Genomic DNA, 27,881 nt, shown 5'->3' with positions numbered 1-27,881 from the left:
CAGATTCTCCTCTCAGTTTTCTGGGTTTTGCTAATCCTACACCTAAACAAACAGGTTATTCTTCCCAGAAGTTAAAGGGTAAAACCAGGTCCCTAACTTAGAGCTGAAAATTCCCCTGTTGGAGTGAGTCCTGATGCAGACATTTCATGATGAGTGGTCTCCTACTGCCTGGGGTTTCAAACTGAGGCCTGTCAGCTGAGATCAGCCCAGAAACTGTTGTGGGTAACAAAGGACCATGCAGAGAGGAATAATCTATGCACTTAAAGCTTAAATCAACCCCAGGAGAGCTTTAAAGAATAAGACCAGTAATTTGATAACGAAACAGAATCAAGTGAGCCATAAACTTCTGTTGCAGCTAGATTAGGTTTGTAAAAAAATCTTAATGGGGAAAAGTGGGGTATTGTGGAGAGCACAGTTTTAAAAGCTCTTGGATTTTATTCTTTTTTGGTTTTTGGTTTTTTTTTGGTTTTTTTTGTTTTTAAATTATGTTTGCCAATCATACAAGATTCAAGGGGGTACAAACAAATGACAACATGAATAATCCACTGAAAATTAATTCTGCATGTTGTTTCTACAGTTCTGAAGGTAATAAAGCACCAACCACCAGCACAGGACCACAGCATCTATTTCATGCATGAAGCAGCACTTGATCATGGTAAATTTAGCTGTGTCTTATTAAACTGACTGCAGTCTCTGGCCAGCTAGTAGAAGCTGAATAGGTTTTCACATTATATTCCTCAGAGCTCAAAATAAATCAAAAAGTCTCAGCTTCATGTATCTTTGTGATTTTTAGAAAATGACTTAACCATTTCAACTGCTGAACTACTCAGCAAACGTATGGTTAGTCTGAGGACTGTAAGTTCAAGGAAAATCTCTCCTCAGCCCCCATGACTCTGGCAAAACAATCATATTATAGATTAAAAAGCAAAATTAGTCTCCACGCAGTCAAGTAAATTTTGTTTGTTCATTTGCAGTGAGGTTTTTTTGTTTGTTTGGGTTGGGCGCTTTTTTGCCTGTCACTGAATTAGTCTATACGGACAGAAAAACACAGTCACAGGCAAACAATGGGGCTAAATCCTGTTCCCCTAGAAATCAATGGCAATATTTCTACAAGAGGATCAAATCGTGTATGATCAATTTCTCATTCAAATTCATTTCTTCTTTCCACCAAAAATGAAATTAAAGCAATTGAAGCATTTTCCAAATTCCTCTGTCCCTTCTCCCCATGGTTTACTGGCCATTCTTATTTTGAGGAAAATAAATTTTCTCTTCTGTTTATGTTTTAAAGGATGTATTATGTGCAGCCAACTGCATCAAGGTTTTATTCCAACCCCACCTGTTTCCTTCACTATACGCATACTGATTTTTCATACTTTAACTACTGGGGAAAGCAAAGATTTAGGGATGAGATGGCTATCAAGTATGAAACATATGTTCCTGTGAAAATAAAATCAAAAGAGAATTCTTGTGTGACCAGTTTTTTGCAGCAAGATAAACTTCCTCTCTCCTTCTGATATTCCATTCTTCTTAAAAATCAAACTGGAGTGAAACAGGCTGGAAACAGTACTTTGGAAGTACCCATGCCATCTGCTAACCTACAGCATCCTAAGCGTGGTGAGGTCAATTGCTGCTCCTGGCAATCCTAATTCTTATTCTTGCTCCAAGGACTCTGCTGTTTGGTGAGAGAACAGGCCCAACAATGCTAGTTTGATATCTTCTTCATTCTACTTCAAATCTCTCTCTTGTGTGTGGGTAAGAAATAGCCTATGACATACTTGCATTGGGATGTCTCTTCTTTTGTTCATCTTTAGAGAAGGGGGTAACTGAAAAAGCATATTATGCTCATTTCATTCAAGATACTTAAGGACCAGAACATCTAATGTTAAGACAGGTTCAACGAATTCACAGAGTTCTGTCAATCTACCCTCAAGATTCTAGGCTTATCGCTTCAACACGTCTGTTACTGTGAGGAACACAGGGTCACAGCACTGGGACTGGAAATGCTCATCACGCTGACAGTCGGGACCTACCACGGCATACCCAAGGCAATGCTCTTGGCTTTTTTAAATCTGACATAGTAAGAAAAACAAGTTTTTAGACGAAAAGTCTCTGATAAATTTAGAAAGGCCTTTTCCATCTATATGGAGTTATAAAGCTTTGCACTTACCACAAATTGCTGTTTGCTTGTCCTTTGGCTCTGCACTGCTGCTAGCTAAGTCCTGCTCACAGGACTTTCTTCATATGCCTATTCCCAGGCCAGCTGTCAGAATCAGGAGTCAAGACAAGTCTTTCCAGGGAATTTAACCCCCCCTCAAGTGATGACAGGAATAACCGCAGCACACCAGAACCACATCCAGAGGCTGCACAATCCTATACTTTTATCTCTCCACAACTCCAACAACCATCTCCATCGCATTTCCCCATCTAGTTCTATTTTCCTAAAAAGCAGTGAAATAATTCATGCAATTCATTGACTTAAGAGCAAAAAGCTCCAAACCACAGCCCAAATCACATTCACAATAATTTTGACTTTTAATATATCAGTGACTAAAATCTGCATTTCCTCAAGGAGAACACTCATCAGTCTACCATTATCTATTTAGCAAGCAAACACTGCTGGCCCTTGGCTGTCACCAAAGCAAGTTCAAAAGGAAACAGGCAAAAAATTATTCCAATCTCCAGAAATGTAATCACAGTTCGTGATACAACAGCTTGAGTGCTACTCACATATAGTTCTTCTTTTGAAGCATTATGGCCTGGCGCACAGCAAGGATGTCTCACAGACTGTCACAATATTAATTTATTGCAGAGAGCAGGTCTAATTTCCTGCCCTCAGTACAGTAATAGATTGGCAACACTTACATTAATTCTACTTTCTCTCTTAGAGTTGTATCTCAGACAGTCTGTGTATACAAATAAGCTCAATATTTGAATAGCTACAATATAACCATTATCACACTGTGTACATTCTTGCCATTGACCTATCCTTTTGAAACTGATTTAAAAGTTCCCACAAGGAGGTTTCACGACCTACCTGGAGTTTTGTACAAAAGCATATGTACTGCATGGAAGGAAGGGGGGTGGTGGTATGTGTGAATATAGCCCACATATATATATTTTCCGGAGAAACACGTATTACGATGGAATTGGAAATACAAAAATCCTCTCTGATAAACATTTACATTTTTCACCAAATACCCTGGCAGTGGGATGGCAGACCCCAGGCACCTGCATTGGATTACTCTCCCTTCTCTCTGCCTCAGACAGAGGTTTCACTTTTTAAAACACAAAGACAGGCAATTTCATGTTAGCTCTGTGCAATTTAAAAAAAAAAAAAAAAAAAATCATCCATTTCTCTTCTTAGGACCTTCCAGAAAAGTTTTCAAACCCACAGTACCTTTGGTTCATGTTAAATTTATCAGAATTGCCATTTAGACAAACTGAGAGATTAAACGTACTTAAGGCTATAATTAGAAATAGTCATAAAGCTAAAACTAAGCAGTACAAATTATTCAAGAAAGCTTTCAGACCTGGTGTCGTTGTAAGACTATTTAGCTGCTTCTTGATAATCTTGAAAACAAAACCAACAAAACCTCATAATGTTTCACGAAAAATCTGTAGTTTAGCATGTTAGTTATATGGTGCCTTATATTTATGTAATATATAATTAAATGATTATCAAGCAATGCATGGCAGCCTTTGTAAATGAAGTTAATTCACTGCGTTTTACTTTAATTAATCTAATATGATAATAGGTATACAGATGGATAGCCCTATTTGTGCAGCTGAGTGAACATTTTCTGTTTGACTTAAAATGAGACAAGTGGTGCCCTGAATTAATAAATGCTACCATGTGTGGACACACATAAAATGAATCATCAGATTCTTTCCCAATTCAGTTAATCTGAAATTTTTTTCCAAGTGCTAAAGCACAGGATTCTATAGGAACTTCACACCACCATAAACTTCATGATGCCGTATTCATCAGAGTGCACTCTATCATTTAAACAGCTGCTAAATAAGGACTAACAAGAGGAACCAGGAAGAAATCTTACATACCTGTCTCACTCTGAATAACATATCACCCGCTATCAAAAAGAAAAACAAACATTTTAGAAGGGTCTTATTGTTTTAGTCACTGGCAGATTTGCAGTGATACATCTCATTGTTGGTAGGGGTGAAAGTTGGCCTTTGTGGGAACAGGCACAGTGCTGCTGAAACTACAAAAATTATGTCAGGTCTGGATATGATCCCAAGTTTATCTGATAAACTGTATTACACAGAGGTAGAAAACACATGCACTCATCTTTTACCAATATGCAAAAGAAATTAAGCCTATTTCTTACTACACTGCACCCAATGTATAAAAGGCAACGAAATATAAGCCAAATAGAAAACATTAATTAAGTGCTGCATTAAAGCAGCACTCAGAGAACAACACCATGTTTTACAAAGCCAGATTATACTCACACCCAACTCCCAGCTGGGTGTGTGTTGTGTAAGAAAACAAGGCAAGACCATTCTTCATTTTGAGGATTCTACTCAACAAAATCTATGACTTTGATCTACATAACATTTCTTCTGCAATGCCCAAAGCGTAGTTTCCAAACCTAGATTTAATTAAAGTTTACTTATCAACATGGTCTGTACATTAGGTGTGCATCAGACTCCCTGAACCACATAATTACTTGTATTGCCAAGTTTAATGAAGAATACTTTGCCCTTTAAAAGATCGAGTCCTCAAATCAGCAAATGCTGCTTTAGTCCTTAAAATGAGGAGCACACAAGGAAACTTACAGAAGACAATAGCATCACTTTAGCACATTAGGTGAGAGCTGTTTGTAAATGACTGCAATTCAGGGCCCAAGACATAAGGCTATACACCTTGAAACTGCAGCTTCAGTGCATTAAGAGGACTGCAGCCAAACCTATCTACTAAGCTATTTTTTTATTTCAGAGTAACATGCATTGTCCCTGGCCTGATGGATCATTCTGATTATGCCTGCATCCACATCACTAAGCTTTTAAGCAGCTCTACAGTGCTGAAAAAGCAATGTAGTGAAAGCCATCTGGATCTTCCACTGAAAATCTTTATTAGATCCTTCTGTACTGCTGGACTCAACTTCTTTTGACACTTTTGCCATGTTGCTGAATTTGTCCGATTTCACTGCTGAATCTTCAGTCAAATCCTACCAGATTAAAGCAGGTGCTGTGGATTTTGCACTTTGAAGGGAGATGGCTGACAAATTAGTCTTTAAGAATATATTTTGTTGCAGCAACAAATTATAAAAAGAGAAGAATGTAGCTATTTAATAGCAAAACTGAGAATCTAAATAAACGGATTACCTCTGTTCTTGCCTGCGGACAGTCTAATCCGTGTTTATAAAATGCAGCAAGAGTCCATCCCTGCCCTTGTAACAGAAAGAGAAACTAGCACTGTAGTTGGTAATCTCACACCAGACTTTTAGTTGGTCTTCCAATATAATTACTTTTCAACAGCAATAATAATCAAAGGTCTCACAGTAATGACTTTCACAAATAATTACAATTAATTTATTAAAAAGTGGATAGAAAGTATATGTTGCTTTCTCCTTTTTAAACAGGAAAGCTCAGATTTGGTAGAAGAGTTCATCAACTAACACAGACTTTTCACTGATGTCACGGCAGCAATTGTTCAAAAAATTAAATGTTTAATAATGAAAAAGACTTTTGCTTTCCAACACACAGAGGAGGAATCCTGCTTTACAGAAAGCTCTGGTAGAAGAGTAGAAGGTATATAAAAATAAATTTACACTTCTACACTATCAGCTGCTAGGATTGCAAAAGTAGCTGCAGTTGTACTTCATTTTCCATCACAAGGTAAGACATGTGGTAGGCACCTTCAAGTGCTCAAGACACCAAAAGCCATGGGGAGCTCAGAGATGCTACAGAGGTAAAAATCCTGAGCACCCACCGTGAGCCAGACAGAATCAGCCCTACTACAATGGCAGCTACACTGTGGCTGGCATATACTGTAAAAAAATCTCCTATTTCTGATCTGGGGGGCAGGATATCAAACCACTATCTGCAATTGACTAAAAAACTGCATCATCATTAGCAAGTGTCTTCAACTATTATTTTTATCACCCACAAAAAAATGATATGGAAATGGTCCTTACCTACATCATTTCCTACCATTCCAAGTTTGGAAATCCTGGAGCTCTGGTTGCCCCTATAATCTAATTCTGCTCTCCTACACCTCAGTTTTCTGGAAGCAAGGATGCTGTTACAAACAGTGCAAGTACACCAGAATCCAACTTGATGCAACTGGATTATGATGTTTTCCCTTTTTCAGAGATCCTAATTTTACCATGTGTACACTCCTTAATATAACACTGAATCTGTCTAACCTCATCTAGTTTCTTTTGCTCAGAAACACCTCAGACATTCCAAGTTCTCTTCTGAGCAGCTTCACCCTCTGCTCACTACGGTGTAACTCAAGCCTTCACACATGACCTGCTCCCATTACAGCTCCACCACTACCTTCACATCTGAGGGACGTTTCCCTAGAGATGGCAATCAGCTTCTGAACCCCGTTTTAGGAGTGAGGAGAAAGGAGATCCTGTTCAGTTTGTCCTTCTCTTTCCTTTACGCTTCCAGCAATTGTGCACTTGCTACTCCATCTGTAACCCCTCTGGGGAAGAGGGCTCTCTGCCTCCATGTTCCAGACCCCTGGCATGACTGCTGGAGCTGCTCTTTCTCTCCTGGAGACTAAAGACACTTCATCCCTTGTAGTGTTTTACAAGGTATATGGGTTGTTGAGAGCTCTGTACTTGCTTCAGTGTTTCCAGTGAAGCAGAGAGGGAGCCTGACATGCTTCCCCTGATACTAAAAGCTACAGAGGCAGCTCCTACCGCATCTTGAGCGAGGGCAGGAGCTCAGCCCTGGAGGGATCAATGAAGGCAGCGCTCCAGGGAGAGAAAGGCAATAGCGATTTCCTGACTGTCTTCAAACCCGGACTGAGAGTCTCCATGTCAAGTTATCAGCCTTATTGAAAGCAGACAGTGGACAAATAGAATTTGTTGAAAGAAAAGTTGCAAGATGTCCTTCAGATCAGAACATTACAGGAAAAAAGGGGTTGCTGCCTCCTTCCCCTGGAGTAAATTTCCAAGTCCCAGCTCATATTTCCATGACACTATTCAAAAAAATCCAACCTGTTTCTAAAAGCCTGTGAACTCAGTGGGAGCACGGGAGTGTATAATCAGCCACCTGCATAAACAAAAGCGGCATCAAACCCTAAATGATTTCATTAGCTAGACCAGTATCTCCAACACAACAACACAGCAAGTCATTTTGTTTTCAAAAGAATCAAGACTACAGCCCACATATCCACACACACATGTATTTCTATAACCCATTACTCAACACTCTAAAACAGGCAAGTGTCACTTATTCTAAATAGCAAGAGGTGCTTCAGGTGTTGGCTTAATATGACCTGCCCATACTCCTAGAAGATATGCTAGGATATTTTCTGTCAGCCTGTCTTTCCAAGTCTACCCCGTTCCATCCCTATGTGCACTGAAGCTGCTGACTCCTGGATAACAGAGCTGCTGGGAAGCAAGAGGGGAAGCCCAAGACCCTGTCACCAGTCTGACACCAGTCCCACCCCTTAGAGCATTCCCTGGAGTGGCAGGTGATACTGGTGAGGCTCATTGCAAACTCATATCTTGGAAAATTAACTTCAGGAGGATCAGATGAATCAGAATCCCTGCTTTCCCACAGCTATGTGAGAAGAGTAGTTTCAGATCTGCATCATACCCCCGAGAAAAATATTTTTGCTCATTTCTAAAGAAGTTTATTTAACAGGCCAATTAGCCTCCTGCTAATCATCTCATACTGCATAACAGTCTAGCAATGTACAAAAGTATTCTGGTTATTCTGGTCCTCTAATTTTTCCAGCTATTACAAAGTCTTCAGTCTCAGAAACATTTTCAGTTTCCCTTCATGGCAGACAGATGAATGTGTTGCTATTTTACACTTTGTAATGCATGTTCATGACTCAAGCTTCACATGGCTCAGGCAGAAGAAACACCATCACTTAGAAATTGTGTTCGCTAGACTGAACACAAAACATGACACATAACCAGTTACCACTGGAGTATTCTGGATATTGTATTAGAGGATTCTCTATCTACTGACTGTCAGTGAGTGATAGCCCAGGAGTTTAGCTTAAAGATAAAATTACTATTGGGACCCTTTCAAAATAGCTGGGAAGTGTTTTGATAAACTAGTTTACTTTTTAATGCAATGATCACTATTGTATTTCTTACTAGTCTCTTAGAATTTCTAACTACTTACTGTTCATTTTTTTTATTCGAGGTTCAGAGTTTCATTTCTTGACCTGCATCCAGTAAAAATTTACAATGACAAAAACATGATAATCCCATGCTGTAGTTGTAAAATAGGTTAAATATATTAAGAATGTTTTTACAGGAGAAAATTATATGGCTCTGCAGAAAATTTTACAAGCAAAGATATTTAGACAAGTGCTACATCAGAAGTAGCACCATATGTTCCCATACTTCGGCATGAAAGCAAAATGCCTGTAAAATGAAAAGCAATGAATTTTTTCCAAAAGCTACTGCCCTGAGAACTTAAAAATATGCACTTATTTCAAGTACCAAATAATCAGACCAATCTAATTAGGAAGGAGATAATTAAAAGACTAACAGGTTGCTAAATCATGCTCAGGACAAACAACCTGGTGTTTGCTCTACTTTATAAGATTAAAATAGCAACAGCACCAATGCTTTCTTAATCTCTGCACAGGTTTGAAACATTAAATCGCACTCAGACCACATTTCATCATAAGAAGTGCCATTAAAACCTCACTACTTAGCGTGGCAGAAAGCTGCTGTAAATTGCAGTAACTCTCTACTCATGAGTCGAATTGTTACTGTAGCCCTGTCATCACATATCACTGCCTGGAAATGTTTAGGCTGTCATTTTTGAACGTCAAAGCATGATTCCCCACTGAGCATACATTACGATGGAGCCTGAAAATCCTCAACTGAATTCTAATCGGTGCCATTCAGAAACGTTTTTAGAGATGACTCTCCTACAATTACTTTGAAGAGGGAACCTCCACCTTTTGGCAGACAGCAAGAACCTTTACTCAGTCTTCCCTCAAACACAGCCCCTGCTTCACATGACTGTCCATAAACATTTCAGGCTGGAGTATCTGATAGCCAACACCAACCACCTACCTCCTAGAAACGAGTCTACTAGCATTCAGCCAAAAAATCTCAAGATACACTAGTTCACCAAGCTCCTATCTGCCACATCTGCCAAGTCACACGGATGTTCAGGCTCAGACTCATCATGGAGATTTATACCTGCCAATTCCCACTTCCCCTCTTCCCTGGTATATTCAGAAGATGCCACATTATTGATTGATACTAAGGGCCAAACGACCATCTCGCCAAAATAATCTCATTTGTTTTAGCATGTAAGAGCTTTCATTTTCGAATTTTATTCTTATGGTAAATGAATATTCCTTTTGATTGTACAGTTAGCAACCTGAAATCCTTAGCTGATAGCTGGCCATGCTTCCCGATTTGTACCAGCATCTTGATTTCCCAAATGAAGACAACTCCAACTGCAGAACTATTCTGCAACGTTAAGAACAGGCCACATGAAACAGAGCTTTCTCTAGTAAAGCTATCACAGCACTTCAAGTCTGCATTCATTGTAAAATCACTTTCTCTATGTGCAAGGACAAGCACCTCTGTACCTCTGTAATGCAAAAGTTACATTAGCATCTCCTAACATGCCTGCTGCGCACACACAAAAAAGAATTAAAAATAGCTTTGTTCCCCACTGGTCTGGTTAGCATAATTCAGGAAGGAAGGAAACATTGCCTTAAAAGTTGATTTTGAAAGGAAACACATTGAAAATGTTTGTATCAAGCTAATTGTTCATAAAGGTGTTTTCTAGGCATGTGAGTAACCTCAGCCCCAGTTTTTACACCACAATCAAAACAGACTAAGAAAAAAGTTGTTAGAAAAGTGATACGATGCAATGGAATAATCAGTAGCTAAAACTCAGGAAACCTGGATTTGAGATTTAGTTGGTAGCTGATTAATCCTGTGCTGTTAATTGTTTAGCTCATGGTTCTTCATAGACAAAATGATCATCACAATATTAGCTTCACTGGTAAATTGTTTTGAAAACTACTGATTAAAAGCTCTGAGTAATAACCAAGCACTACTAGCAGATGTAAGGGTTTACTTGTTTTAACAGTGCATCCATAGCTCTTTATACACATCAGGGTCTCAGCTTGACAAAGCCATTTTTTCTTCACACTGTGCAACTGCTGTCTTGGCTACAATAGGAGAGCATTCACACACATAAATCCACACAAGTTCCACAGGCTGATGCTATCCTGGTCAACACACAAGAGGTCTCCAGGGCTAAAACTACCATGAATTGATCTGTCTTCCACTGAAAAACCAAAGGTCTCTAGTCAGAGCTGCTTTATCTCCTAAGAGTCAGACAAGACTGGTCCACAAGCCTCTGCAGGCTCCAACTCCACACTTAGAAGCTGGGGCAAGGAGGGGACTTTCTGATGGCTTTCCACAGCAGCCAAGGACGAAAAGAAAAACAGCAATGTCGTCCTCTCTCCAGCTCCCCTGGCTGGTAGCACAGTCCCCACCTCCAAGATCACAGACTTCCTTTGGACCTTTCAGAAGCTCACAGGACGCACTGAAACACAGAATCACACACTGTGAAGCGGAGCAAAGGGGTTTGGCCCTACAGATTGGGCTGGAAAAGAACAGACATACTGCAACGGCAATTTCCAGAAGACACATAAATGTCTTCAGTCTGATGACCAACATGTTACAGATTCTCAGTCTTTCCCTCTGACAAATGTTCATGAATTCAGCAAAATTTAAACATATCACAGACACACAAAATAGATATCACTGAACGTGCATTTTGGTGTCTTTCAGATCTGATAAGTACTTGAGTTTGGGTTTTTCAGAGCTCGGCTTTGTGATTTTGAGGGTTAAGTTTTCTGCACAATACACTATTTAAAACATGTGTTCAGAAAACGAGAGCAAGATAACAGGAGACAAGATCTGCTGACCCCACTGCAATGATGCCATCCCAGGTGGTGAAGGGAGCCACCAGAGCACTGAGGAGCACTCCTTGGTTTTGAGGAGGGCAGAGGATGCTCAGACCTCTCTGAGAATACCCCCCACCCTATGGGAACAGCCATTAGCAAACATACACGCAACAAAATTGGTGCCAAGCCTTATCTGACCAGCTGTCACTAAAATCTCACACCTCCCCACAGTCAGCCTCTAGCTCAGCTGACTGGTTTGCAGCTACAGGCCACATGGTGCATGGCATGGGGAATAAGCACTGATGGCATTTGAAAGCAGACAAGCCCACAGGTGACAGCTTACTCAGCATGGTGCCAGGGCAAGATCTACCATATCATCCATCCCTGGATCGCCACAGACCTGCAGCTGGCTTGACCTCTGACTTAGAAATACATTTGGATTGCTAAAGGGATGGTGTTTATGTGCAGAAGAGAACTGGGGCTGCAAACCATAGGTCAAAGAGCTACTTCTGATTTACACCATTAGAACAGAGAAATATGTTTGTTGAAATACATTTCCTTACATTTGCAACAAATGTCTCTGGATGTGGCTAAAATTGAGAATGTTCTCAGCTTTATCCTCTCCAGATTCATGATCAGACTTCTGGAGCAGCAAAGAAACTGGCTCTCAAAGAACCTTTCCCACCGCGTTTCATCAGATAGGATGAGACACAAATTTAGTACTTAGTAAGCAGCATATCAACAGTGCTGCTAGTAGCTAGATGAGTAAACCAACTGGCTGCTTTATTCATCATCTAACGAGCATCACATTTCGCACTCCTGAGGCACCTGAATACGATGCTGATGGCTAAAAACACAGACCAGTGAGGCTCAGTGTTTGAAATAAAGATGCTCCTGGTTCCCTGGGAAACAGCACAAAAGCGTTATCTAGATTTTTTCCACTCTGGGCAGTGAAAATCTACTAATCACTTTCACCTTCCATTACAGATCCTTTCCCATGAGTTTGAAGAGCCTCTTGCTTCCTATGCTATGTATTTCTGAGCAGCACTACAAGAACAAATAAATTAAAATCTAACAAAATTTTGGTGGTATTAAAAGCACTTCATGGAAATGTTAAATGTGAGGGCTCGTCACCTGACTACATCTTCACAGTCAACACCCTCTTTCTCCTGTAACAAGGACAATGACTATCCAGAAATCTCACATTAGGTTTAAGTGACATGTAGGATTAATATCTAACATCAATTTACTGAAAAATCATCTGCAAAATGCATCCTTACCCAACACAAAGCAGACAGAGCCAATGTTCACTACATTTAAAGAATATATCTTCTCATATTGATAAATTCAACAGGCATTTTGCTCGCAAGCAAACTGAAATTATTTCTCATTCAAAGATTCTTCACTAATCTTTCAAATACCTATCTTCCAAACTGCTACCAGAATCAACTGTCAATTTTGCAGTTAAAAATAAAATTAAAACACCATGCAAGCAACAGAGGTGGAATAGCGTATGTTGCCCAGGAAACTGACTCTTAGCTTCAGTGCCTAAAGTACACATTTCCAGGTGGCAGTTGATAAGCTTCTCATTTCTCATTTAAGTACAATACGTTTTGTTTAATTTGGATTCTTGTAGAGTTATCATGAAAGAGGGTCAAACAAGTCCTGTTGTGCTACATCTCTTTTTGGGCTTCCCCAAGTATCTTTTCAAGTGTGCTGTGATCAGTATAAGGACTCAGCACTATCCAACTCAGTCTTCACAAAACCAGGATGATGGAGTGACTTGAGAGGATAAAACTCTGAGATCCAGGCTTCCCAGACAGTCTGATCTGTCACTTCCATGCTGTCAGACAATCCAGCAACTCATTTTTATCAGTCTGAATACAACTTTCCAGTACACTCTAAAAGGTTAAGAAATCTTTCCATTTTATTACATTCACAGAGAAGGTAAAATATGCAAATACCAATGCCCTAATGCTGAAATTACAATTTATTTTAATATGCTCAGAATGCTTTTGTCCTCCCAGTTCTCCAAAATATTTGCACATGCTACGACTGCAAGCAGTCAAAATGGAGTATTCAGCATTATTGATTGCAGTGTACACCAGATGTCAAGTTCCAGCAACAAGGAATACATCAAGAAGTTCTTAGCACCTGTACCTGGAGGAGGCAGATTATGGCATTTTCTACTGTTTAGTTAAAGAGTGAAGAGCCTTTGGTCTTGGAAGCTGGGCAGCTGGTTAGGAAAAAACATTGCTGGAACTCCTTGCTTTCATGTTTCTTTATGGACTTAAGGATACTGCAAAAAGCTAAAACTCAAAATTTAACTTCAGGTTACAAGAAATTCTGAAATGGACACAAGCAAGCAATATGAATGACAACAGCAGACAAGTGACTTCATTCAGAGCACCGCTAGAGCGTGGATATTTAAGCATTCGCTTCTGTCTGGGCATCCAATTTCAGTGCAAGTCAGGTGCCAATGAGGAGAGAAGTACTCAAATACTTCCAAGGATCTAAGCCAATTTTCAGGTTCTACCTCACAGCATTCATATGCTCCAGCTTAATGTATTCAGCTGCCTTCAGTGAAACATTCTTTTTCTCTCTCATAATCAAACAGTATTTTTAGAGACTCATCTTAATGTCATCGATAGTGTTTTCAGACCACAAAAATCCTGATTGATTTTTAACATCATTAAGATTCATTCACTGTAAAACAAAAATAGACTCGAAACCAAGAGCGGATGTGGGTCACCTATCCATGCTTTTCTCAAGGCTTATCTGAACTTCACATCAATGTGAGCTACATAGTGATGAATCAGCCCTGTAACTTTTGTAGAAAGCATATATATATTTTCTTTGAATCCAAGTTACAAGTACATACTTCAAAAGCCTACAGCAAGCATTGATCAAGGCAAATTTTCACAATTCATGGGAACTTAAAGAGATGCAGTGAAACAAGTCTAGTGAGTTTTGAGGTCAAATATATGAAGGAGGTATCTCAGTACTGATCAAATTAGCAAAGTTTGATATTACAGTAATAAAAGCTCTGGAATAATTTGGGTAACCTTGAGGAAGTACCAAAATAGAAACCTTTAAAAGACATTCAATGTTTTTTCTTTCCACTTGGCTCACTGTGCTTTTTCAGCTACGACATATCTTTTGTTGCTTGAACACTACTGTATTTGATTAGTCTAAACAACCACTTAAAATTATTTTATGGACTTGTACAAATCAGTATCGCAAACCTCATCACCCTCTGTAACTTGACAAAAATATATATAATAATTCAGTGCAAAGTTCACACAATTCATGCAAATAAAAAAAAATAAAGGGTCAAAGACACACGTACTTGCTGGTACAAAACTGCTGGTTCCTTCCTCTCCCCAGGAATGGACAGAAACAATGCAAATAAGCCAGCAGTTTTATAGCAAAACTGACAAGTTGAACTCAGACTATTTGTTATTCACAGCCTTCACATAGCTGTTTATCTTTAAGACAGCCTAGCTCAAGATAGCAGCTTTCCCATTCACAATCAATAAATTTGCAAACATTTTCATGCTGGGTACCAAATGCTCACGGACAGATCTCAAACCATCATTCTGACTCTCCTGTGTATCTTGTGGAATTAAAAGCAGTAAAAACAACCCCAAACCACTAAATGTGCACAGACTAGCATCGTTACTGTATTTATTTTTTTAAGGACAACTTCAGTATATATCCTTCACCCCATCAATTAATTTCCTCTGACAGGCATTACTGTTATTACTAGTATATCTTGCTATCTTTCAGTCCCACTGTCCAAGGCCTCTTCCAGGATAATCCTTCCTTTTCCTCATTTCTTTTGGTATCTTTCCATTATGACACTGTCTGAAAATGCCATCACAAGTGATGAGATTTCAAAGGAACTTGAAAAAGCACAAAGAGGGGAAAGAGAGAAGGGTGGACTTCTCTCCTCGTTTACTTAAATATAATTTTAGATTTCATGACTATGAATGCCCCACAGATTACAGAAGATTCTTAATTAGTGCATATAAAGGAACCAAAATTACTAAAACCCTTCACAGTACTTCCAAGTTTGCACTGTGAAGACCTGTTATTAAGTCCTCCAGGAATTTGTGGAAAAATCACATCCCAATACAAAGGATTGATGACCAAAAGAACCACCTCACAGAAATCACAAATTGCCACGCTGGATCACACCAACACAATTAGTATTTTATCTCCCCTCAACACCACCTCCTCAACAGGCACCAGTACCAGCTGTCTTAAAGAGAGGCACAGAAAAACTTTTACCATTAATACTAGAGTGAAATTCACGCTCAGTTTCTATTTCTTAGAAGGTGATGTTCATCTTAGACCAAATGAATCAGATCTCTTCTGCCAAACACCAAAGATTCCCATAGTATCTTTCTTTTTGTATTATCCAAAGGAATGTACGATACTTCTCAGGACTTTAACCGTTGTTGGGCTCTGTACCGTTTCACAGCAATGAGGGTCTGGCTAAATCTGGTAGTGCAGCTTAAGAGTCAGTTACAACCAAGCATCCTATGGAAATACCTTTCCAAATTCCACAGGACAGTGCTCTAGCCCTTTTGCTTTACTAAGGCTTAGTGCCGCAGTTATCTTCAGATAGACAAGAACATTGATGGTTACACAGTGGATTCTTCTACAGGTTCAAATACAAGGCTGTGGTAAAACCAACCATACCATAAGCGCTGTATAATTTGCTTTTAATCTCCTCACAAGTATGGATCTGGTATATTAAGATTTACTTTCTGCATTAAGCAAAATTCAAAGTTCAGTGTTTCAGTCCCAGCTGATTCTCTCAACAGAGCCCACCCTGTAACCATTCAAGAAGGACACGCACACAAGATTTATATCAAGATCATGACTTGAAGATAATTCTTAATGCTCTCTCAGTAACTATATATCTGTGTATATGACAAGAAGACCTAAGATAAGCTGTGCTTCAGTTTACTAATCAAGACATGATTTACTAGCTCAGAAGCCAATGAATTTTCATTGCTAGAGTCATTTTCTTATGTACACAAAGCTTTATTATACCTCATTAAATACCCTGTAATTTGGAACACCTCACTGTCCTTGACTCCTGTCAACAGCTGGGCACTTGGTGTGTGAATAGTAGTACAAACTTTGAACCCCACACTATACTGGCTGCTACGCTCTTCCCTAATGGTTAGCCAATTCAGATCAAATCCCTGCACAACCCACAGCAACTCTCCACCATTAACTTCCTAAAAGCATAAAAAAAAACTCGAGAAAAAAAAAACAAACAAAAAACACATTAATAGACAGAAGAGACAGGACACTGATTAACACATGTAATATACCCTACAAGGCTGAAGTTCTTACGCAAGCAGCATTTACCAAGAGTTATAGTATCCTAACTCTGCATTATAACTGCCAGAGTTCAGAGAATTTGACAATTTAATCACGGTAATATTTCTAAAAACATATTTTACTATTTTAAAACTGTAACACTAACTTGGAAAGCTGTGCAAAGCACTATGTTACATGAGGTCCTGTCCTCAGGTTAAAAGTATTCTCTCCAAGCAAGGACTCAAACAAGGCTTTAACATGAGGACTCTCCATTCTGGCACTAAACAATAAAATAAAATAAAAATCTGCCCACCTATTTCAGGCAGACAACACTAACTGCCATGCAAGCCCCTGACAAGCTCTCAGCAGTAAAGGCAAATGTCTCCCATCTTGACCCAATCCCTGTGAAAACTAAATAAGCTTTTCTATTGTCTTCTGTACATACCGAAACAAACTCCCACTCACTATCCAGAAAATACATTATTTTTAAAAACATACAATCAAACAGGCAAAAGAAAAGAAAAATCAGTAGGTCAGATCCATCTCAGCAATGTGGGGGATGCGAACAAGCGCTGGCTTGCAGGTGTTTGCCAAGACCCCACCAATAACAGCCCTGTGATTTATGGTGAGCCTTGCACTTCGGGACGGCCCTGGTCAAATGTCAGTGAAGTTCCAACAGACACTTGCACCAAGAGACATGGCCACCCGTCTCAAATGCATCAGCCAGCCAGCAGAGCTGCCAAGCTCCACTTCATACTGGTTAAATGCTTGGAAGGTAAGGGCACTATTCACAGGTCTGGAAGGAGAGTTACTGAGGGGGGTCTATCAACGTTTCTGTGTGACTGTGCTGTGCCACATGAACCCATCAGGGAATGACTAACCCACTCAATGGCAGAAGCTCTATAATTAGCACCAATTCCCTCTCAACTTATTAACACACACACGCACTCATGATGGACTAACACAGACCTTGTGCTAAAAGATACATGGTATACTGGCGATGCTTAAACATCATGTATCTTATCTATATTCCCTAGTCCAATTCTTGCTTCCATCAAAGAAAGACTGAATTAGCATGAAGTGTTTACTGAAGAACAAAGACATCTGTGTATCAGGATATGAAACCTAAGGTAAAAAGGAAAAAGTATAGAACTTGAAAGCAGTGACCACAGAAAGTGCTGTGTATCACACATGGCTGTGGCATATTTATACTCCTGTAACAAGAGAGGTTGTTCAGCTCAATCCGTCCTGTACTTCCCACCAAAATGTGCAGTGCCACTGCCTATCCAGCGGCAAACAGACAGGGACAGAAGCAAACCTCTGTGATCAGCACCAGCCTGTTTGCTGCTCTGACCCTCCACTGAACATTTCAGTCATGAGAGTGCTGGAACATCCATAGAACGGTTTGAACACAGGCAAGTTTCTCTATAAGGAGAGGCAGCACTCTTCCCATTAACATGTCAATAGTTTTGCTGGAAGGATGATCCACCTTATACTAAAAGATTCAAACCAAAACTGGTTTTGCTTGTGAAGTTAAGGATACGTAAGTGTAAACTTCTCCCAAAAAGTCCCACAACATGAGTTTCTAGTAGGCTCATTGTTTTGATATTGCAAGCCACATTTCTAACTTGATAAATTACTCCACAAAAAACGCTTGCTAATAAATGCAGCATGCTCTAGTCACATAGTCACATACACATTCACAGATCATGCCCCAGTTGTCTTATAGTGTGTAATAGCTAAAACTAATGTAAAAGTTTGACATACAACCTATGGAATTCAGTTGAAAGACTCTGACATAAAGTTTAGGAGCTCTACACTTGAAATAATAAACTTCTGAAATAAGTAGTAATTACGTCATACCGGCAAGTAAAAAATTTTATCAGTCCTGTAGCTTTTGTTTATACAACAGGTTCCTCTCAACAGTAAGTAATGCTGTACCAGGCTCCCAACGGCAGATGTACAGCGGTGGGTGCCATCAGGAAAGTCACACACGAAGTACTGTACACTGCTATTAATGACAGGCAAATTATTTCCATTTCAGCTTTAAGAAATATAACATGTAAACAAACTTACATCGAAACATGACATCATTTCACTATTTGGCCAGCAGGATGTGAGCTATTCCACACAGGGTATCAGTTAACTCGGTAACATTATTGTAAGTTTTTTCTCTCTGAAATCACACTGCAGTTTCCTCTTTTCACCCACCGCAGTATTTTCCAATTTTATTTTCCTTCTAAGAGGCACATTTATAGCAGAAATTGTTCAAAATTTAAGCTGAGTCTCCATTTAGCCTACAAGTACCTTTGTTCAAGCAGAGGTGCTGTTGCATTCGTTCTGTAAGAACCCTCACACCTCCAGCAGCAGACCTAGCGTTAGTCAGCAGTTTTACTTCTCTTCATTAATAACCTCAGCAGGAAGCAAAAAAGCACGTACAAGAGCCTTCTGATACCTTCCTTTCACACAAAAGTCAAAGCCCAGAGTGAAACAAAGGACTTCTTAAAATAGAAAGTTTACAATAAAGTGCTTAGAAGAAAAAACACTACTTAGATTGCAAATGCTGAAAGCACATTAATTTATATAGAGGCACTTAAACCCCACATATTTGTGTCAAACTGCCGTGTATTATTCTAGGCTGCATAAATGTTCTCTTTAAAATGTTTTTACTGGTGCTATTTTCTCTTCTAATTCCAGCCATCTTTCTATCCCAAATACCTCTGTACTCACTACCCAGAACATTTAGGTGTGATCACAGCAAAAGATTATCATGTTTTATTTGGTTAGAGCCTTTAAAATGAAATACATATGTTTTCAATTATCAAACATCAAGCCAAATTTAGCTCTTGCATCTCATTTTCTGTCACTCCAAAGGCTGAGGACACCCATTTCAAAAAAATATGTAGGAGAACCCTGAAGTAATTAGTTTTTTTTTAAAGCTTTATAAATTTTATAAATGAAAGCTGACATGTCATACACGAAAATACCAAGATCAAACCTCTGAGCATAGGAAATGAGAAGAATTATGAAAGGAAATGTTATCTCCTCATCCTTTATTCCTTCAGCTGCACCTATGGACTTCAGACTGCAGTAACTGCCCGCATACCTCATGACAGCTTAAAATTTGCATGAAGCCCAAATAATTAATGCATATACCATATCCTGGAAAGCAGACGACAGCTACAAATCATGTTTCTGATGGCACTGTCATATTATATTGCAATTGCTTTAACTTTAGCTTAAGAGTTTGGTTCAGAAACCCACAAATAAGTCCATTCCCCACACAAAGAGTCAGCATTCTGTTATAAGTAGCTGTACACTACTGAACACATGGCTTCCCTGTGATCACGCCAGTGCTGACAAGACCAGAATGGGAGCTGTTAGCAGCATATGGAAGCTCTCATTTCAACAGAAATAGCTCAGCTGTTGGCAAACACGCTTTCCAGGTAGAAACAGCAATTTCAGGTAGACAGAGTAGTACTTCTTAGAATGAGGTTTGACATGCAGCAGAAAACACTCTCCTCTCAAACCTGATTCAGAGCCCAGTTAAGTCCAAAGAAGATGGGACACGCTTGTACTGAGTCTGTTAAGTTCTGATTACATGGTTAAAATCTATTATTTTATTTCTTTATTTACAAAGGAATCAAAAGATGTTAGGCATTGCTATTCGGCACCACAAATGTTCCACTCTTGCTGCTCAAATGACAGTCCACACGTCCTGCAATAAGATTAAAAGTGCCCTGCAAAATAATCACATGGATGTGCAATCAAACATCTACTAGCTAGATATACTCCAAATTTTAAAACAAATGAGGTTCTACCAACACGATATAGTACACTTACTACGTTGTTTTGGGATAAAAATCACGAACAGGATTCTTTGATACTGCTCACCAGAGCTTAGGGCCAGGTTTCCATGCCACTTTCTAACTCATGTTTTCACAATTTCACCAGTCCTTACAACAGATGGATAAGATCAGGATTTTCATTACAGCTCAATGCACAGTTCCTCATCTATACTCCATCAGCAGGTTCATGTATACAAGTATACAGACAACATCCACATTAAGATTTACACATTACTTCCACAACAGTAATAAGTTGTAATAGTCAGCACTTGGATCACTTCTGCATTAACCCTTCTTCTCCACAACTTCACAGTAGCTGAGAAAATCAAAACACAACCCAAAACAAAACAGCCTCGCTGTGAAGACAGTCTTCTTCTGAAGTTTAAGGCCTCTACCTCAGAGCAAAGCTGCCAACAGTTTTAACACTGACCAAGGTCAGACGAATGTCAGAACTAAACTTCATGCTTGCTTCAAGTTAGATAAATATGAATGAAAGAAGAGAGGTTTGACAATTTACTGGTGAGAGAAGTCCTCTGCAAAAATGCTTATATAAAGCGTAGGACATGCAAAGCTCTGATTAAAGTAAATAAACAGACTCCCAAATCACCAGCTGCCCTCTGCAGCATCTTGTGGCTCGAGTCCAAATTGTAGATAGTTGAAATACTCTGCACAAAGGTCACCAGTCAATTCAGGTTTAAAGTAACAACTGCTTTCATCACACTGTTAATAAGACAGCTGAGTTCTTAGCAAGACTATTTGGACAAAAAAAAAAATAAATCAGAAAGCTCACCACATTGGGAGGAGAAAAACAATATCTTCGGCTGTGTGTGAGTTTTTAAAACAGATAATTTAACACCTTAGAGCACCTTTCTACATCACCAGTGACTGGATTGCTGAACATAACGAGTGCAACTAAGATGCTACTTCTAGGAAGTCTGGTTCCATATTTCAGGCTACTTACAGCCAAGTCAATTTTAAACAGAAAAAACTACAGGATTTACTGGAAATTTTCTAAGACCAACTTTTATAACTTATGTATTACAGATCTTCACACAGTTGTCATACCTTCATCTTATTAATCATTTAAAAAGAGAAGTCTCTACACTTACCACTTCAGAGTTTGTCAGCCCTGTCAAGCATATGCATTTCACTGAAAGCATTCTGGATTTCCCTGTATAGAGCAGGTTATCTTAACTGAAAGCATTCTCTGAGTTAATCATGACAGGCAAACGGACCCATGTGAGAGAGCGATGAGAGAAATGACGAGGACAGCACCCAGCACAGAGCTCACTGTCTCCTCCACCTCACAAGCAGATCCAACAAGTGGTCAGTTCCACCGGTGTCAACACAACTTTTCACAGCTGCTTATAAAATGGAACACATAAACTCCATCCAAGACAATTTACTACATCAAAATCCTCACCTTCTTCCGAGCTTGACTTCAAATCTAAGTGTAAAGGTCTGAGAAATGGCTTTTCAACTATGATGCTAACATTTTTTATCAAAACATCTCAAAACACATAGAAGAAACAAAATCAAGTAGACTATGGAAATTCTGCTACGTCTGTAAAAAGTTATTTCTACAGTACAGTAGAATGTTTGAACTTTGTTTTTAATTTCATTTGCTATATTTCATTCATTTCAATACTGTTGTAACCACTTGTCTTTCAAAATACAGAAATACTTAAATTGTGACTATCTCAGAAAAGTAATTAATTTCAATCACTGAGGATACGCAGCTCTTAAAAGCTAGGCATGCTGACTGGGTATCTTTCTAAAATGCAGCAATAACACCACAAAAAAGCCCAACCGTCAAGATCTTCCTTGATTTTTAATTGATGGTAATTAAACACATGCAAACTCAAGGCTTTGAAAAGCTTTAGGAGATACCAGATTCGTTCACATTGAGTCTAGCTCTTCATCTGAGGTGTTTTCCAGAGTTTACGGAAAAGGATACAAGAAGCCTTCCGTCAGTAAAAAGGAAATTTTTAAATCTGTAAAGCTATAGACAGGGTAGGCTGGGTATGTGGAAATGAAGCTGGAGACATCCACCTCCACTCTGCTGACTCAGATATAGGCAGGACAAGTAATATACACAATTCCTCTCTGACATAAATGGAAATCTACCCAGGGACAAAGAGTTTACATCCACCAACCACCGAGCAGAATCAAGGCTTCTGGAGGCCTTACACCAACACTCAAGATGCACTTTTCCTCTACTTGTTCAATCCACCCAATGCCTGTTGGACCAACAAACACGTATAGTATACTCCAATTAATTCTCTTGCTAACAGAATAATGGTAACGCCAGACCTGTTAACTTTCATTTCACATAAAACATTATTCCTTTCCCAGAAATAGCACTGAAACTACCGTAGCAATTTTCAAAGCAAGTTTTCACTACATGTATTGACCCACCATTCATTCCATTGTATATACTTCGGTGATGAGGTGACAGGTCATCTGTAACTTGTCTCCTGAGGGTACCTTCTCTGCTGCCTCCACTGAGATGTTTGAGATGCTCTGGGCTTCCTCCATAGTGTTGTTTGAGATGCTCAGGGCTCGTACCCCTCACTTTGTGGAGATGTTCTGTACTTCCACTCGGCGTGTGCTTTTGAAGATGATCTGGGCTGCCACTGCTGTGCTTTTGATGCTCGGGGCTACTACCAGGCCTCTGCTTTTGAAAGTGTTCAGGGCTACTACTCAAAACGTGCTTTGGGAGAGTTTCTGGGCTGCCACTGCTGTGCTTTTGTTGGTCAGGTGCTTTGACAATGGTTTTGTGATGTTCTGGACTTGGTCCTTTCAGGTGATGATCAGGACTGCCAGAACTCCTGGGCTTCTGCAGGTGCTCTGGGCTGATACTCCTGTGTTTTTGATGCTCAGGGCTTCCTTCACCCCGGGTTTTTTGAAGATGTTCTGGACTAGTGCTTGGATGATGTTTATGATGGTCTGGACTGTCTGTACTTCCCGTGCTAGAAGTACTACTCCCATCACCAACATCTCTTATGTAAGTACTCGTCGTGGTTAACTGGCACAGGCTGATCTGGCTGTCAATAGAGCTCCGGCTGCCTGCTCCACCACTTTTCTCCTCATCCAGCAACACACACAATTCTTTCAGCTCCAGGTTCTCCTTAACCACTTCTTCTTGTCTCACTTCCAGTTCTTTCAGCTTCTGCAAGTATAAGGCAACCTCTTTGTGCATAACGCTAGCACTGTATCTGCCCAGTCTCTGCCATTCACGGGACACCTTCTTGCCTTTTTGCCTGTCATCATCCAGGAAGCAGCAAAGGTCTCTCAGTTCTTGGTTATCTTCTTGCAGCTTCTGGTTGATATCCTTTAAAAGAAAGATCATCATGACAGAGAAGTGTCTAAAAGATTTAACAGTACACCCTCACCGTTACACAAGCCAGTGAACAGCATTGCTATAAACCCATGATCTAAGCACTCAAGTGAGGCATAATTGCCTGTGTAGATCTGGCATATTATAACAGCATCAGGCTTCAAACAACACTGCTGTCCAGTAAAAAGTAAGTGTAATGTGGAGCTAATCTTGAAGGGTTCAGACTAACTTCTGATACAGCATAAAAGTTTCGTGTTCTTAATTAATTTTCATGCTAAGTATCAGAATAATTTAGCTCCCAAACTGAGCACAGATCGTAAGCACTCTCATGATGATCTCACTCCCTTGAGAAATATTCACCTGTGAGTTACTGCTGAATAAAACTGCAAGGTACATCAGAAATTGTAATCTCACTTAAATAATTAATTATTCACATTTATACTCTCTATTCCCTGAAGCATATCACATATAAAGATGAACATTTCAGAGATTTAAAAAATTTAGGTTTTGTTTGATTTTATTTCAAGTTTGCATACAAGAACCTTGTCAGTCACCACTTAATCAGAATTGCTTCAACCACTATGAAATTCAATAATCTGCTTTAATAGATTTTTCACTCCTAAGAAAACCAAATATATGATTCCATGCCCTTCTCTAAGTGAGGAACAGTCTGAAGCAAAAATGTTCAAGTTATTACTACAGCAGAATAATATGCCACAGTAAATGTTTTCAGTATTTTATGCTCCTAGTTTTACTAAACTGGCTTGTCGTTATCTTTCTCCCATCTAAATATCTATTCCTTCTTATGTACAATATTAGAAGTAGAGATTAGCCACAACTGTTAAAAATTTAGCCTTATGGAAAGACCATTTTAGCACTGTTTCTTAAGAAAAGGAAGCTTTTTTTAACTCCACTGGATTTCTGTGCAGGCATGCAGGGGCTTTGTCAGATCCTTGCCTCAAAAGAGCTTTGAACTTGAACAACTTCAATCCACATTTGACAAAGGAAAAAACTCCATGAGGCTGTTACAACAAGGTATCCTCATCAGTGCTGGTGAGAGATATTCAAAATGACCCCATGGTGGAAGAAAAAAGTTGTGGAAGCCCACAATTCATCAGTCAGAAGCAGGAGGCACCCATCCACCAAAACCAGGAACACCTGCTCATGCTCACTTATGGACCAGCTATTGCACACAGGACAAAGGAGGTGGATGTCCAGACACCAACGCAGGGCTCAAAACCTCCTTCTCCCTAATTCCTCTAAAAAGTTCCAGCTGAGGCATCTGAACAAAAGGTAGATGTTAAATATCACTTAAGGAGCTCAGAATTGAGAGGAATTTGTTACACCTTCCTACACATCTTGGTGTGCTTTGTTACTGATCTGGTAGATGCATGAATACATCTGGTGTTGCAACAACTTTGCACATAACTTGGGGGAAAGATACTATTGTTGAAATTTAACTTACATTTAAGATGTAAGCTTTATTTTTATAAGTACTATCATGGATGGGTCTTTTTTGCCCCTAGACACCATATATTGTCAAAAAGATGGAGAGAACACACACACTCGTACTTTGCAGAACAGGAAAACTTGGGAGACAGGAACAGTCTTCCCCCACATGCTATTTATTTTATGCCACACATTATTATCGAAGACACTTTCTCAATAATTTAGCTGTTTAAAGCCATTCTACAAGCGAAGAACTCTTTTCTACTGTACTCTCACATAACACTTCACAAGGCCACACTGCATCTCTGTGTCCCTCCTTCCCTCCAACCTAAAGGAATTTCCTAAAAGCTATGTCCTCTCTCAGAGCAATGAGGCAGAAAATGTTTTGTAGCCATGCCTACTTTAAGGTTAAGTTTCTAAGGCTATAACACATGTGTACATGCTACACCAGGGTAATTATCTGTAAAGAGTCACACTAGCTTCCCAATCCTTAAAACTGGGAAGGAAACGTTAGGGATTGTGCTTCTCATCCAACAAAAGAGTTAAATTAAGAAGGGATAAATCATTACAGGCTAGGGCTGCCTCTGACTGTAGTCTGCAGAAGTGTACCATCGGAGACAGTTTGATCAGAGATGCATTATCATAGGCGCCTTTCTCAGACAATGAGCTAGTGATTGGTTCTGATCATCCCAAAATTGAGTCCAAGGGTTTGCCATCACCTGCCATACACTGCACTGCATCCTGGACACGACCAACTCTCTCAGCAACCCACCAGACTGCTTGGCAGATGGGTATGTCATCTTAAAACAGTGACAGAAAACAGCGTAAGCTACACAAACCCTTTCGAATGTCTACAGCACTGCCTGCTCCCCTTTCACGTGTGCTTCAGCCAGGATCCTTTAACCCTAATGAAGATCAGTAAAGCCTAAGACAAGGTTGGTTTCGTTCGCATAAAGCACACTGGGGCAGAGTATCGATGGCTGTGCTCCACGGCCGGCCGAAGAGTTGGGCATCTCTTAACCGGCCACTCGATTTTCAAGCGGGATCAAACGCTATTCACTCCCGTCCCTGCTCGCTTCGCATACGAGCCCCGGCAACGGCTCCTCCCAGCCCATCCACCTGATGCGGTCGCTCCCGGCGGGGCGGGCGGGGGGCCGCGGCAGCAACTTCAGGGGTCCCACCCTGCCCACCCCGCTACCTTCAAGCCGCGGATCTCGCCGAGGTGGAGCTGGAGACGGCGGTTCACCTCGCGGATGAGGTTGCTGTGGTCCAGCATCGCGCTCATCTTCTCGGCCTCGGCGCGGCGGAGGCTGCGGATCAGCTCCTCCTTGCTCCACTTGAGCAGCTCCTCGTCCGACACCTTGGACAAGTCCTCGGCCGGCGCCGCCCCGCAACTTTCCGCCGCCACTTTCGACATGGTGGCAGTCCGGGGAGACCGGCAGGGGCAGCGCCCCGCCGCCACGGGGCTACAGCCCTACCGGGGCCGCCCCGCCGTCCGCCAGGGAGAGGGCGAGCCCGCGGGAGGACTGGGGCGGAGGAATGGGGGACGGCTCCGGTGCTCCCGGGGGTAACGAGAGGGATGACTTCTGGCCCCAAGCAGCGGATTCTGGAAAAACGGAGGAAGAGGAGGAGGAAAGGGTGTGGAGGAAGCCGGGCCACAGTCTCGGAAGCAAACTTCCCCCGTCGAGAATGTAAAAAAAAAAAACCAAAACAAAACGCCCCACAAAAATACCAGCAGACCACAAAAAAAACCAAAAAATCAACCCCAAACCGGCCCAAGACAAAGGAAGCCCCGACAAGCCCGGCTCTTTCAACAGGTCAGCGGTGGCAGCGTGCGGCGAGGCTGCCCGGCGCTGGAACCGCCGCCCCGCGGCGGAGGGATGCCCCGCGGCGGAGGGATGCCCCGCGGCGGAGGGATGCCCCGCGGCGAGGATGCCGAGTCCCGGGGCAGCGCACCATGGCGGGCTCCGCCGCGGCGGCGGGAGGAGCGCAGAAGTGCGGAGCGGAGCCGGGCGGGCGCTGCCGGCGCCAGTGGCGGGCGCGGGGCGGCTCGCGGCTTTTCACCGGGGCGCGCGCCACGTGCGGGCCCGCGCGGGCGGCGCGGGGCGGAGGAGCGGGAGGGCGGGCGGCGCGGGGCGGAGGAGCGGGAGGGCGGGCGGGCGGGCGGGCGCGGGCCCCGCGCGGCTCGCGGGCGCCACCTGCCGCGCGCTGGCCGCCAGGGGCGGTCCACGCGGAAGGCGGCGGCGGGTGCTCGGCCCGGTCCCCGCCCGGTTCTGCCCGCCCCGGGACCGGCGTCTTCGTCCTCCGCCGCCGCCGCCGCTTGTGGGGGCGGCCCGAGAAAGGGGCGGCGGGCGGGAGCTGTGGGCGCGGAGCCGCCCCTCGGGCGGCTGCAGGCCCCGGGCGCGGTCCGCCCTCCCGCGGGTGAGGCGGCACTCGAGTTTGACATGTGGGAAGGGAAGGTACAAACGGAGCAGCCCCCCCGCCGCCATCACTCCATCCAGCCCCTCGGCTGGGGCAGCGGGCGAGAGGCCGCATTACATCACCACGAGGCAGCGCCGCCTCAGCTTCCACCTCATCGCTCCTTCCCCGGGAGCGCACTCGAGCCCTGCAAAGCTGCGCTCAGACACAACCACACCGTTCCCTACCGCAACCCTTCCCTCGAGCGGGAGGGTGCCTGCCATGAGATGAGCTCCCCACGGGAATTAAGATTGGGATATTCATATTTCTTCCTCGGGAATATTCAGTCGCGGTGCCATGAGAGGCTTGCATTTCCCCATTTGCTTAGTGATACAAAGGC

General features: G+C 41.5%; 1 protein-coding gene across 3 annotated transcripts in view; it reads right to left on the bottom strand.

The window, feature by feature from the left end:
- CCDC85A (coiled-coil domain containing 85A) overlaps positions 1-26,831 on the bottom strand; it is an 81,281-nt gene extending 54,450 nt beyond the window's left edge. For all 3 annotated transcript variants that reach the window (XM_074908351.1, XM_074908437.1, XM_074908500.1), the window contains exons 1-2: positions 26,283-26,831; positions 22,714-23,629 (exon numbers count right to left, since the gene is read on the bottom strand). In XM_074908351.1, the coding sequence (XP_074764452.1) occupies positions 22,714-23,629; positions 26,283-26,501 (1,135 nt within the window). In that variant the 5' untranslated portion in view covers positions 26,502-26,831. The remainder of the gene's footprint in view (positions 1-22,713; positions 23,630-26,282) is intronic.
- Positions 26,832-27,881: the final 1,050 nt, after the last annotated feature.

The sequence above is a fragment of the Athene noctua genome, chromosome 1 (assembly GCF_965140245.1).
Source record: "Athene noctua chromosome 1, bAthNoc1.hap1.1, whole genome shotgun sequence".
Taxonomy (NCBI): Eukaryota; Metazoa; Chordata; class Aves; order Strigiformes; family Strigidae; genus Athene; species Athene noctua.
Note: the sequence above shows the minus strand (reverse complement) of the source record. Positions and strands in the feature narration are given on the sequence as shown.